This window comes from Leptonotus elevatus, chromosome 18, assembly GCF_054856555.1.
Source record: "Leptonotus elevatus isolate MCC_2025b chromosome 18, RoL_Lele_1.0, whole genome shotgun sequence".
NCBI lineage: Eukaryota > Metazoa > Chordata > Actinopteri > Syngnathiformes > Syngnathidae > Leptonotus > Leptonotus elevatus.
The window spans coordinates 5,003,238-5,018,428 of record NC_141256.1 but is presented as its reverse complement, the minus strand read 5'-3'; the positions used below and the strand labels follow the sequence as shown (position 1 = coordinate 5,018,428).

General features: G+C 39.4%; 1 protein-coding gene across 1 annotated transcript in view; it reads left to right on the top strand.

The window, feature by feature from the left end:
* The first annotated feature begins 1,483 nt into the window (after positions 1-1,483).
* The window catches only part of LOC147158352 (kinesin-like protein KIF26B), a 32,244-nt gene continuing 18,536 nt past the window's right edge, over positions 1,484-15,191 (top strand). Inside the window, exons 1-5 of the mRNA XM_086061840.1 lie at positions 1,484-1,718; positions 1,922-2,272; positions 6,461-6,886; positions 11,717-11,832; positions 11,938-12,109. Of these exons, the coding sequence (XP_085917966.1) occupies positions 1,659-1,718; positions 1,922-2,272; positions 6,461-6,886; positions 11,717-11,832; positions 11,938-12,109 (1,125 nt within the window). The 5' untranslated portion in view covers positions 1,484-1,658. The remainder of the gene's footprint in view (positions 1,719-1,921; positions 2,273-6,460; positions 6,887-11,716; positions 11,833-11,937; positions 12,110-15,191) is intronic.

Genomic DNA, 15,191 nt, shown 5'->3' with positions numbered 1-15,191 from the left:
CGACTTCCAAAAATGATGACATATACAAGAAATACGAAAAATATTTTACAGTGTCCGTTAGGAAGACTAAAAAAGCTTTTTATGCCAGTAAATTTATTCAAGCCTCAAACGATACAACACCTGGAACCTGTGACCCGAGTTCCATAGCAGAAGGCTTTAACGAGTATTTTGTTAATATAAGTCATTCTCTGGCATAGTACCCTGAAGTCTGTTGTGAATCCTTGCAGCTTTATAAAGGTTTTTTCTCCCTTCTGTGCAAAGAAATATATATGAAATAATTAAGAACTAAAAAAATTCCGCTCAGGGCCATGATGGTATTAAAAACTGTTCTCATCAAAGAAACTATAGATTACATTATATGTCCCCTCACCCATATTTTCTCACTATCTTTTGGGTGTAAACAGAGAACTTTCAGCCACTTTTAACTGGCTCCAGATTAATAAATTATATCTCAATGTAAAAAAAAATTAACTATCCAATATTTTGTGGTAAGAACATATACCACCGAAAGGATACAAATATTGATTAATACAATACAAAATGTTGGGGTATTGTTGTGGACGACTGTCTCAACTGGAAAAAACATGTCAATGTAGTAACCACAAGATCAATAAAAATGCTTGGTATTTTGAAAAAGGTTTACTCCCTGGTCCATCCATCCGCCCATGTAACCTTGTATTATAGTTTTTATTTTATTTTATTTTATGAATTATTGTAATATTGCTTGGGCAGCAACCAATTCCGCATATCTGAGTAAACTACTGTCTACGCAAAAGTGACTTTTAAGAATAATTTCTCTATCCAGCCCTTGTGAACCTTTTAAAAATGTTTTTACCTCTCTTCAAAAAATATTACATACTTAAACTTAAATTATTGCTTACTTATGCACAAATATGTCTATAGCAAGCAAGATCTCCCTGTTATTTTTCAAAGTTCATTTGCCTTTTTTTTTTCTGATTTTCACCAGTATTCTACTAGGAATGGCTGTCATTTTCATTTGCCCTTATGTCGAACATCTCACTACCAGAACAATATTGCATTCAGTGGTCCAAAATTTTGGAATGACTTGGATATTAACTATTTAAGTTACATTTACTCTTATCCTGATTATAATTATTTTACATCTCCCTCTTTGCCTACTTATAATGAAATCTTAAATCAATTTTTTACTGTATGTACCTCTTATTCTCTGTTCTTTCTTTCCTTAAATCAGTTTATTTTGTTCTCTTGTTTTGATAGATTTTATTGTCTATCTAGAATCTTTTTTGTTCAAATTTGATATGACCCTTTGAGTATGGGGTGGAATTTTGTATAAGCCATTTCGGCCTCATTCCCTCTTTGCACTGTTTTTAAATTGTGCTCAATAAAAACATTGAAAAAGAAAAAAGATGGCTCTTTGGCGCCGCCCTGAGGAGTTATTGAATAGTGACACGGTGTGGAAATCCACGAGCGTTCCGCGATGCGCTCATTCCATCTCCGACACTGTCGCCGTCATCCATCTCACTTCAGCGTCCTGCACACTTGTACTCCGTCCCATTCCCCATCATAACCACTATGGGAGGAAGATTCTCGCTTTTCACGAATGGAGCTGTGGAAAAATCAAGCGAAAGTGCATCCAGCCTTTGTTCGGATATCTTTTTAAATATTAACAAGTTGTCATGTCATCTCTGACAGGAGAGAGAGATAGATTTACTGCATCTACTAGAGAAACGCGTTTGGTAAGTCACATTTTCTTACAAAACAATTATTTTATGCATTTGCCCCAAATAATATTGCTTGCTTTAGTTTATACATATACGTGATTGTATGTTTCGCTGTTCGAAAATATTTGGGTGTGGTTTCTGTTGTCTACGTCGATTATATCTAATTTGCCGCCGCTAGAGCCCACATACATCCTTCTCATAATTGTTTTATTTCTCAGGATCTTAAAGTGCAGCATCACTGCGAGTCCTCCCGAGTTTGCGCAAGTATTAAAGGGAACGATTACGCCTCTCGTCCTAACGAGCGTCCCACTCCAGAAGGTGCGGGGGGATTCGGGAGCGACCCGCATCGGAACATGTACCACCCCAGAGCAGAGGCGGTCCCGTCCTACAGGACTCTTCCTGGTTCCGTGGGAGAGCGCATCATGTCCTTGAGCAAAACCCTGCACAGAAATCCTGGTCTCGGGAGGTTTGAGAAGAAAGATGCGTGCTGTGAAAGATGCTCAGCGACCCTTGTTGCTCTCAAGAAACAAGCTCTCACCCTGTCCGTGCATCATCACTTCTCCTGCAAGGTTAGTAAACGTGTCCAGACCGTGTCTTCAATCTGGACACACTGCTCACTATAAGTCATGTGCAAATTATTATTGGAAATATCAGAGTAAGCCCGTTTTAGACGTTGAGGCAAATATTAGTAACAACAACAACAACAACAACAACAACAACAACAACAACAACAACAACAACAACAACAACAACAACAACAACAACAACAACAACAACAACAACAACAACAACAACAACAACAACAACAACAACAACAACAACAACACACTCATAAAGGGCAGAGAACTATCAGATGCTGCAGATGGTGCTCTACCAATTTGTATACAGTGGACCTCCCGTACTCGCGGTAGGCCTACAGCAATTGCAAACTCACCAGTTTGCAGATTTCGCCCGACTCATTAATTATAATTTTTTTTTTTAACTTTGTACTCATTTAGTCATTTTCAGCAGTTAAGAAGTTACTATTTAATTTGATAACTTTATTATTTTTCACGTACAATTAAGTATATTCAGAGCTCAGACAATGGCCATTTGTGGCTCAGTATATGAAGGTCACATGACTAAACCCAGAAACTATGTGAACCGTGATTGGTCGTTACCTGAGCTCTAAGTACCTGATGTCATTTTCAGTCGACAGCAAGTGGCAAAATGTGTTTTTAAACATGAATTATTTCCTATTAATTAATTCCTTCACGAAAAATAATAATGTTATCACATTAATGATTAACAAAATATTAACTTTAAAATGGCAAAATGAGTCAACTATTCCTTTAAAGCTGTTTAAAAAAAAACTACATTGAATGAATCAGTTCCAGGGTAAACAGCATTAACATCACCATAACCATTAAACCTTTAATAATTACACAAGCCTTCCCGCCACTTTTTAATTAAAAGCCAAGTAAAAAATGTTCTTTACAATAATATGATCTTTAAATCCATTAGATTAAACACATCATTCTGATTGATATTGCATTTGTGAAATATTGAATATCCACGCATTTTCATCCATCTCAAGGGGCAGCCATTTTGCCACTTGCTGTCGACTGAAAATGGCATCACAGTTGCTCAGGGCTCATGTAATGTAACGTAACACGATTGGTCGTTACCTCCCAAGCAACTGTTATGTAATTTTCTGATGACAGCAAGTGGCAAAATGGGCGCCCCCTGAATTGGATGAAAACGGGTGGATTTTGCTGCTTAACTTATATTGCCCAAACACAACATTAATCGTAGTACCATATTTAAACTAGTGGTGCCACATAGAATATACAGTATTGTTGTAAAAAAAAAAAGGCTTGACTTCACATTTGCCACTGTATAATACTAAAAATAATAAAATGACCAATCCTTTGATGTCACATGCATGACAGATGTTAGTGTTGTAGGCAGTTGGCATACTGGTGTAAAAATGAATTAACCGCTCTATACTGTATAAATACAATACAACAATACATTTCGTTACAGACCACACTTTTTATTTTTTCCATAACATTTTGGTAAAATTATGTTATGACCGTACAACTTTACTCTCCTGCAATTGGCTGGTGACCAGTTCAGGATGTACCCCGCCTATCCCCTGAAGACAGCTGGCATAGGCTCCAGCTCACCCATGACCCGAGAGTTCAGAAAATGGATGGATGGATAGATGGACGTACTTTTTCTTAAAGTCTGATGCAAGCTTTTCCTTGTTAGCCATAATCCTATATGGTTTAATCAACTAGAACATATTATTTGTGTGGAACCAGTTGACAATAAAAACACGAGTAAAAGTCTACATAAATTTAAATAGCCGTTTCTTTACAACCTGTGACGTGTGTTATCAGCAGGGGCAAGTCAAGTATTTGCACCCTGTGCTTTGTTGACTGATTCCACTTGCGCTCTTTTGAGTCTATTTGACCCTTTCAGGCCACCGTATGAGAAAGTGAGCCAAACCAATCACTAATCATTTAATTTGTTTTTGTTGTTGTTGAGGCAAATGGACAATTCATCTTGAAGGTAGCAATAAAAAAACGTGTTAGTGATCTTGCGGCCTCACCAGTGACAGTTTTCCTTCAAAACAAAGGCCCATTTATCCGCATTCTCAGGTCACACCACTAACATCCATCATCCACACTTCAATTGACAAAGTAGACAAGTGCCATTCCTGCGCAAGTGGCTTCAATAGGGCGTAAATATTTAATCTCAACATCCCTGTGTCATGTCCTCAAGTCTCCCCTTGGAGGAAAGGTTATTTATTTTTGTCTTCCTCAGTGGGATGGTTCATGTTTTAAGGCAGAGACCACACACTTTAGACGCACTGGGCTGAGGTCATGTATAATAATCAAATAAGCCAGATAGCAGCTTTATTGATTCAAGCACTGTTTCTCTATAGCATCAGTGAGTTGCATCATCCTTTTATAGAAATGCAATCTGGCCAAAGTGGGCCGCCTTCACAAGGTTCGAGAAACTCATTGCACTCTTCGTCTACACGGCAGCAAGAATTCCATATATGAAATATATTGCTGATATGTTAAAGCCGAAATTTGTAATGAACACTGTTTCTGGAAGTGTATTTATGCTTTCATATAAACTGAAAAAGCTGAGTAGATATGGAATTTACCCGTTCCTTTTTAATTGGTAAAATAACTCACTGAAACAGAAGGAATTTGCATTAAAGCACTTGATGATGTTAAGTCTCCAATGTTTTTTCTTCTTCTTTTTTTTCTTTCCAAAAGCTATATGAGCCCCGTCTGTAGTTCACTCAGGGAATTTGGGTCACTGTCAAAGTGAACTTGCATGCTCAGAATGGGTTAGACAGATGACAAAAGGCAAGATGGAAGAAAAGTGTATGTGTGTGTTTTTGTGTGGTCAAGGCCAGAGCAAATGACACCAGTGTATCTTTTGCAATGACATGACACATTGGTTTGATTGACATAGACACAGTAGACAGTCAGGGTCCAGCTCTAGAACTCTTATTATTATTATTATTTTACTTTTATGACGTGATTACACAACCATGTCAAGATCTTTTGAACGGAATTGCATCGCAATGCACAATGAAGTGTAAAACGTAAATAAAAACAGAATACAGTGGTCCCTCACTACTTTGTGGTTCACTTATTGCGTATTCACTCTCTCGCAGATTTTTATTTTGATCCATTTATGCTGTTATTTTTGTAATTTTTTTGTAATATTTGAGTAAATAAAAACACCTTTCTTTCATTCAACACAATCTATTACATTTTTAAACAAAATATAGAATATTTGGTAAATTAAGAAACATGTACCATGCTAAGTAAAAAAAAAAGAGACATTTTTCTACTTTGAATTCTTAGCAGAAGTCAGTGTCCCATTACTGCTGAGCTATCTTTAGAACAGACCACAGCTAGTAAGGCCGATTTGTGTGTCTCATTGAAATTGGCTTTTGAAAATTGTGGTGATAACAATCCAGATGGTTCTTTTTACTATCTTTTTACTATCCAAAAACATTTGCAAATGTGGACTTGTCAGACCACAGCACTTTTTTCCATTTTTCATTAATCCATCTCAGATGATCTCGGGCATGACGTTTGCTTCGCATTGAAGAGCTTTAAATTGCATTTGTAGATGTAGCAATGACACCACACACGGCAGGATAATCTGTTAAGATTATCGTTTGTGTCATGTAACTCTGTTAAGTGACAATCGTTTTCTGAGTTGTTCTATGAGTCCACGTGACAATATCAGTTGCACAATGATGCTGTTTTTTTTTTTTTTAGCAGTGCTGCCTAAGAAATTGAAGGTCACAGTTGGCTTTCGGCCTTACCGCTTACGTGCAGAGATTTCTCCAGAATCTCTGAAGCTTTTGGGATGATTAAATCCCAAATTTCTTGCAATTTTATGTTGATAAACATTGTTCTGTTGGACTATTTGCTTATGCATTTGTTTACAGAGTGGTGAACGCTGCTCCATCCTGGCTTGTTTCCAATTAACTTGTTTGACTGTGGAATGCTCCAAATGTGTTGTTTCAGCATTCCTCAACTTTCCCAGACCCCCCCCCCCCCTCATGTCCCATCTTTTTTGGAACATGTTATCAAATTCAAAATAAGAGAATATTTGCATGTTTGTACTCTCAACAACAAATTTAAAACTGTTCAATGGCAAGTTTTTCCTTAAGTGATTAGCTAAGGCCATGGATGAATAACAGTCACTGTTACCTGTTTTCTCAAATTCTATAGGACACAAGTGACCTGTGTGCATTTCTTCAAGACAACCTCCGTGTCCACAGCCGGTCTACCACAGAGTCCAGGGACAGAGGCAGGGAGCTGGGTGAATGCGCCACCTGTGGCACAAAACTGAACCAGCTCAAACGCGAGGCAGTGCACTTGGCTCTGAACAGGGGTCATCAGTTATCCAGCACTAGGAACGCTACACTGCTGGGACAAAGTAACACAAAACTCGGGGACAGATCTGCCTCACAACCACATAGCCTGAATCATTGCCCTCAAAGCCCCAGGACACCTCGGAGCCCCAGAACGCCTCAGAGAACCCCACAGACCCTCAGGCGGAGGGTAGCCAAGCCCCCCAACCAGGATATGGACCACTGGGTGGAGGAGCAGCACCGTGTGCCTCGTGATGGTGTCACTTTTTATCCCCATAATCAGGTATACCTAAAAGCCTTTCCTTAACGCTAAATCAGAAATCAGTCCCTCATGTGATCCCTCTTTTAATGAGCTTCAGGGATAATGTACATCTTTACGAGTGCATGTCAGCAAAGCGATGATTTATTGGTCCTACTCACAGCCAATTTAGATGCCATGGCTGCAGACGTTTTCATAAGTACTTCTGCTAATGGAATGAAATTGGGTCGTGATTTAACCTTGTCATAAAATGCAGCAAGTCAAAACGCTCTTGTCCTCAATAGTAGAGGTGGTCCTATTTAAAAGGGTGGACAGAGAGATATAAATATGCATCAGCAAGTCCTGTATAAAAAAACAACATTATGACTATGACTATCGATACACTTTTTATTGCAATCAACACACGTTTCTTTACTAACACTGTCTAATTGAATTGCACAACAACAGTACACTATTGGTGTGCATTTCCTGAAAAAAAAAATGCACGGAAATACAGACTGGTCTGTCGAGTAGGAACACATTATTATGCGGATATGGTGGAATAATGTGAAAGGAGAGGAGTTACAGAGTGAAGACATTGGATGGCAGCAAGGAAATGGGACTGCAGAGAAAGTGGGTGTGTGTGGCGGAAACAAGAATGGAAAATATTGGAATCCAGTGACCATAAAAGAAGTAATGAAAAAAACAAACTGCTTTTACATAGATAGTAATGCTTAGCTTCTTATTGTTGGTTATAATATTTTATCTGTTTTAGTTCACTAAAAAGGTGAAGTGTAGACGCTGCTGAATGTACTTGATGTCAGTTCCTGAGAACGTACAATATCTGCCACATTTCCCCAAATTGTGGCCTGCGCTTGAAAGATGCTATCCTCAATTACATGCTGGGTGCGTCATCTACATAAGTAAACTCGTCATTTAGAAAGGCCCTTTTCCTCCTCAAGAAAAAAACAGAAGGTGCCACTACATAGCTGTAATTTGCTACATGTTTTCACCTAGTGGTACCGTTTGGTTCAGCATACTATGGTACTTGATGATGCATTAGCTATATAAATAGAGTGATATCATAGTAGTGGGGACAATGAATAACTCACCAGTGAATTATTCATTCAACAAGTAAACATGTAAAATTTCTGTGAAGTAAAAATCTTCTTTTCCTTTCGGCTTTTCCCTTCAGGGGTCGCCACAGTGAATCAGTTGCCTCCATCTAACCATGTCCTCTGCATCCTCTGCTCTCACACCAACTACCTTCATGTCCTCTTTAACTACATCCATAAACCTCCTCTTTGGTCTTTCTCTAGTCCTCCTGCCTGGCATTTGGAAACTCAGCATCCTTCTGCCAATATACTCACTATGTCTCCCCTGGACATATCCAAACCATCTCAGTCTGGCCTCTATGACTTTATCTCCAAAGCGTCTTACATATGCTGTCCCTCTGATGTACTCATTCCTGATTCTATCCATCCTGGTCACTCCCAAAGAGAACCTCAGCATCTTCATCTCTGCCACCTCCAACTCTGCCTCTTGTCTTTTCCTCAGTGGCACTGTCTCCAGACCAAACAACATCGCTGGTCTCACCACAGTTTTATAAACCTTTCCTTTCATTTTAGCTGAAACTCTTCTATCCCACATCACACCTCACACTTCTCCACCCGTTCCAGCCTGCCTGCACACGCTTCTTCACTTCTTTTCCACACTCTCCATTGCTCTGGACTGTTGACTCTAAATACTTAAAGTCCTCCACCTTCTTGGTCTCTTCTCCCTGTAACCTCACTCTTCCACTTGGATCCCTCCCATTCACACAGAGAGATGCCGTCTTGCTACGGCTAACCTTCATTCCCCTCCTTTCCAGGGCACACCTCCACGCCTCTAGCTTTTCCTCCACTTGTTATCTGCTCTCACTACAGATCACAATATCATCTGCAAACATCATAGTCCATGGAGATTCCTATCTAACCTACGTCCGTCATCCTGTCCATTACCATAGCAAACAAGAAAGGGCTCAAAGCTAATCCCTGATGTAGTCCCATTTCCACTCAAAACTACAGCACACTTCACCACTGTCTTACAGTCCTCATGGATGTCCTGCACCACTTGAACATACTTCTCTGCTACTCCAGACTTCCTCATACAAAACCACAGTTCCTCTCTGGGCACCCTGTCATAAGCTTTCTCCAGATCTACAAAGACACAATGCAGCTCCTTCTGACCTTCTCTGTACTTCAACATTCTCAAAGCAAATACTGCATCTCTGCTGCATCTATACTGCTGCTCACAAATGTTCACCTCTGGCCTCAGTCTAGCTTCAACTACTCTTTCCCATAGCTTCATTGTGTGACTCATTAGCTTTGTTCCTCTGTAGTTGCCACAATTCTGCACGTCTCCCTTGTTCTTAAAAATGGGCACCAGCACACTTCTCCTCCATTCCTCAGGCATCTTCTCACTATCTAAGATCCCGTTGAAGAACCCAGTCAGAAATTCTACTGCTACCTCTCCTAGACACTTGAATACCTCCACAGGTATATCATCAGGACCGAGTGCCTTTCCACTCTTCATCCTCTTCAATGCCCTTCTCGCTTCATCCTTACTAATCTTTGCTACTTCCTGGTCCACAACGGTCACCTCTTCTACTCTTCGTTCTCTCTCATTTTCCTCATTCATCAACTCTTCAAAGTACTCTTTCCATCTTCCCATCACACTACTGGCATCTGTCAATACACTTCCATCCCTATCCTTTATTACCCTAACCTGCTGCACGTCCTTCCCATCTCTGTCTCTTTGCCTTGCCAACCTGTATAGTTCAGTCTCTCCCTCCTTACAATCCAACCTGGTATACAAGTCATTGTAAGCCTCTTGTTTGGCCTTTTGCCACTTCTACTTTCACCTTACGCTGCATTTCCCTGTACCTTTCTACTTTTTTCAGCCCTCTCAGTGTCCCACTTCTTCTTAGCTAACCTCTTTCTCTGGACCCACTTCTGCACCTCCTCATTCCACCACCAAGTCTCCTTATCTCATTTCCTTCCAGATGACACACCAAGGACTGTCCTACCTGTCTCCCTGATCACATTTGCTGTAGTTGTCCAGTCATCTGGAAGCACCTCCTGGCCATCCAGAGCCTGTCTTCCTAAAAGTCATACAACACTCTTCCTTTTTCAGCTTCCACCATTTCGTCCTCTGCTGTGCCTTTCCCGTCTTTGTCTTCCTCACCACCAGGGTCATCTTACACACTACCATTCTATGCTGTCTGACTACACTCTCACCTACCACTACTTTGCAGTTGCTGATCTCCTCCAGATTACACCGTCTACACAAGATGTAGTCTACCTGTGTACGCCTACCTCCACTCTTGTAGGTCAACCTATGTTCCTACCTCTTCTGGAAGAAAGTATTCACGACAGCCATTTCCATTCTTTTTCCAAAGTCAACCACCATCTGTCCTTCTGCGTTCCTCTCCTGGATACCAAACTTGCCCATTACCTTCTCTTCACCTCTGTTTCCTGCACCAACGTGTCAATTGAAGTCTGCACCAATGACAACTCTCTTACTTCTAGGGATGTTCTGCATCATTTCATCAAGGTCCAACCAAATGTTTTCCTTCTCCTCCAGCTCACATCCTACCTGTGGCGAATACAAATTACTCTACTGTGTGGTTTGTGTGCCTGTCACAGCCAAAAGCAATACAATATGTCGTGGAAATTGCGGAAATATCAGAAGTGCCCAAATGTTTGGAATTATCAATTGCGAAAGAAGAATTTAATGCCACACAGTATCTTTACCAATTCATTACTAAATTGTTCTCAGTCTTTGCAAATGTTTTCAACACTTATCTTCAAGAAATTAATGCTTTTAGAAAAATAAAATGGTGAAATTACATGGCCTTTAAAACTATAAGCACTGTTCAGGCAGGTGTGCCAAGGAAAAGTAGCGGTAAACAAGTAGGGAATAATTAATTTAATCTCAGACTGCACTGCATTATTGATAGGAACTGCTAATGTGAGACAGTTACGTATAAATCTTCATGCACATGTAAGCATTTGAACAGATAAAAGCTTCTTCTTAAATAGATGACTCCTTCAAATAAAGGCATGGCACTCAGCGGTTGAGTAAATAACACACCTGTGTCACTATTAAGTAAGCTTTTTTTTTATTTTCTGGAAGGTTATAGTTGCTATTGTGCAACACGAAGTAAATATGATTAGCACGTCTGCCTCACAGTTATGAGGTTCTGGGTTTGAATCTTGGCTGCTGACTCCCACGTTCCAAAAACGTGCAGGTTTTGGTGAATTGAAGACCCTAATTTGTGTAAATTTGTGAATGTGAGCATGAATGGTTGTTTGTCCAGAGATATGATGGAGAGATATGAGTGGCGAGTGCTAATAGTCTATTGAAAAAAACAGTGAAAATAAAATAAATAAATAAATAAATAAAATCCAAATACTTTTCTAACTTCATGGCTTAGAATAGTTGGCTTGAGTGCATTAAATAAGAGATTGATAATATGATGTAAGATGTTGGCGTTCCAGCACTAGCTTGCTGAATGTGAAGACGGTGTACAAATGTAGCCGTGTAGCTAATTTATATGTTGTCTCTGTGTGTGTTATACTATGTTGAACTACACTGTGTGTTCAATTTACTGCATCATTTTATCTTCTGAGTCACGCTTTAACTCAGACAATGCACATTTGGAGCCTTTACAAATGATTCGTCGCACTCCGCAGCCGTCATGTGACTAATGGTGTACGTTTAACCCAGTGTGCCCCACTTAGACTAACACGTCATGATAATAGTACCATTAGGACTGGCTGCTTGAGTGCAATTACATGTTTGGATTTTAACATACAGCTCTTTCCGTGGCAGGCTTCAGACAATGCCGTGTTAAGATGTACTGATATTGTACACACTAGCTCCAGGATCCCTCACCTCTCCAAGGTGGTGACCATCGCAAACACCGCTGCCATGTCCTTTTTGGCCAGGTAAATGTCTCCTTAACAACAATGTCAAGATATGACTGCATTTATTGCACATATCAATTATGCTAGAGAATGTTGGCACTACGATACTTCTCACTTTCCCCACAGGGCAGCAGAGAAGCTCAACCTGACATCGAGGAGAAAAGGCCAGGCTTCCGACGCAGCTCCTGCTCATCTCTCCAACAGCTTCAGGGATCTCATCCAGAAAAACCCTCCTCCTGTCCCCTCCTGCCTGCTCCAAGCTGCTATCAGAACCAAAGACTCGCCCAATGTTGGCAAGGTAATTACTGAAGATTATTTGTTAACAATCACACGAGTTCCTTAAATTTAAAGCTATCTATCAAATGATTACTGCAAGGGTCCTGCTACATGGTTTGTGTCCAAAACATCAATATCCACTAGGACTTAATCAATCAGCGTCAGTTGGGCGCACCCAGTGAGAGTCCAACCAGTGTTCGTGGCCAAAACAATTTCTATTTTTGGTTCTTGTTCTTGGCAGCAGAGGCACATAGAATACAATTCAGTACTTTGGCCATAACATTAGTGCATGTCGTGGTGTTACTGTCTCTCCTTGTTTCAAATCTGTATATCATCCGCTCTCTATCATCTGCTCTCTACAGAGAAATAACAGTTTATTTCAAATTATTTATATTGTTATAAGCATATATGATGGGAGTGCTAATTATTTTTGCCTAATCCCTTAAATACATGTAACTTGCTGAATTATTGACGGATTTACAAACAAATTGGTTTATTAGACAAAAAAAAAGATTCAGGCTAGATTTTAAAATCACTTTTTTTTTTACGCGGCATAGTTGTTTGTGTCATTTCGGTGTTATATCTTACAACAAAAAGCAAAAGTGATTGAGAATTTGGGAGAATTTAGCAATCGACAATTATTTCAAAGTATATGCCCCATTGACTGTAATGTTCTGAACGATGGAGCAGCCCTGTCCCAAGATGGCTGCACTGTGACGACGTTACTTCACATTGGCTCACAGTGCACATGAGCCATCTAGTGTTTGTATATATCTATAATTATAAGTACTTGAGCTATGATGAACCATATCCAGCAGCTTGTTATGTTTCAGTTGTTACTCACTTTGTACAGTACTTTGCCTTACCACCACCTACAGGGCTGGAGGTTAACTGTTGCTCTTGCCATTTCACAGTTTTTCAATCAATTAAGTGAGCAGAACATATTTAGAATTGTGTTTTAATTAGGGTTGTCAAAATGAGTGCGTTAATTTAAAGTTCTTTTAAAGCCACTAATATCTTTAGCGCACGATTAATGACCGTCCCTTACTTGGAAAGCCTGTACTCGGGGAATTCTAGTGGCAAAGCGGCTGACACGTCCATGTCAAAATTTAGCAGTAATACATTTAATAATAACGCATATATTTGTGGAGACTGGGTTCGTTGTATTTTACAAAGTTAAAAATGTGCAGAATTTCAAAAGTTACTTCATGTTAAAGATTAGATCACTCTTAATAATAAAAGAAAAATGCACTGAGCTGTCACCAACGTGTTAAATGCAATTATGCCATCTAGTGGGAGAAAAATGACCTCAACACATATCAACATCACATTCGTTTTTTTACAGTACAGTACAGCTAAATTGTATGAATTATTATGAAATTACTGTATCAATGACTAAAAGATGCAGACATATTTCTATTAGTTTAACATGTTTTCCACTTTTAGGTTAACAAGAGTATGAAACTTAGAAAAAATATTTTATTGTACATTTAGAACAGATATAAAATTTGCAATTAATCGTGTATTAACTAATGAAGTCATGCAATTATTTACGATTAAAATTTTTAATCGCCTGACACCCCTAGTTATAATACTTCACATTGGTATGTTGCTAAGAAGAGAACTGATTTTGATTGATTCCTTTTCACAATGGCGTTGGAAGTCATGGTTTCAATGTAGAATGTAATGTGTGGAGACAAACAGCAGTATTAGTGCACTGGTGGTGCATCTTTACAAGCGCCATTCCAAACCACAAATGCCATCGTGTAAGCATCATTAGCAACCATATTGAATTGTAAAGACATCACGGTCAATTTGGAGGGGATCCTGTATCACCCCCCTTCTTCATGATGCAATGTTAGGTGGCGCTAATGCCTCCATCTTATTCTCTCTTTCCCCATCCTTCTTGACCATTGGGAAAAGTGGGCTCGATCAATAAGGACGGCCTACTCGTCCTTGTCTCATAGACAGACTCTTGGGTTGAGTCTAGAATTACAGATAAAGGCTCAGATATAGAGCCTGCCCCAGCTGCCTGAGCACTCAGCTCCGTTGTGCTTCTGCGTGCTAGATTTTATGTGTGTGAAAGAGAAGAAAAACATTTCTGAGTTGTTGAAGTGTCTGTTGAATAATTGAACTCTCATAAATTTGGGTTGACACAGGTTCAATATGGTTCGGTGGACACTAGCTGCATACATTATCAAAATTATGAGGAGGAGAGGGGAAAAAAGAAATATCATGCGGCAGCATGGCTTTCAAATAGTCAATGATTGATGATGTCATCCGGGCATTGTGCCGGCTGCTGCACTCGACTGAATGTCATACATCAGTTTAACATCCCTTTACATTCATTCTCTGTATTATCCTTTGTGAGCTACACATTCTATGTATGAGCTTGTGAGCCATTTTAAGTGGCTGTCAGTCAGGGTTGAGCCAAATTTAAGACCTCCGAGCACCTTCCCGTAAACCACTGCATTAAGTAATTAATGTCATGTCAAAAACAGGGCGGTTTGCATCGCCATGTGTAGCTGTGAGTGAATACGTAGTTCCACTAGCTGTGCTAATGAAATCCGTCATTTTATTTTTGTTTGTGGATACGAGACGTGTGCTATGAATCAATAGAAAAGACTGAATGAATTAGAATTGTTCATAAAAACACCAAAATATACAACCAAACTATACTGTAATTTTGGCACACACAAAAAAATCAGCTCTTAAATGGTTACATACGGTTATTGGAATGGTCATAGACGGTACAGTAATTCTAAATCTTCAAATGCACGCAGAGAAGCAACACATACTGTACAAAGAGTGCATACAACAATACTCACAGGCATATTTTGTCCATGCTTTGTGAGAACGATGACTATTACTCGAGCTTAGTTGGGGACCTTCCTTGTCTCTTTCTCTGGCTCTTATGACTGCATCTCTTCCAGTAGAGCTCAGTGCTGCTCAGTATGTTGTGTCCAAGATTATTTTAGTTAACTAAAACTAACAAAATAACTAAAACTAAAATAAAATAAAATAAATCATTTTACCATGAGGTTCATTAAATATTGCACACAAATAATACACATTTAAAAAAAAATGAAAACTAATACTTTAAC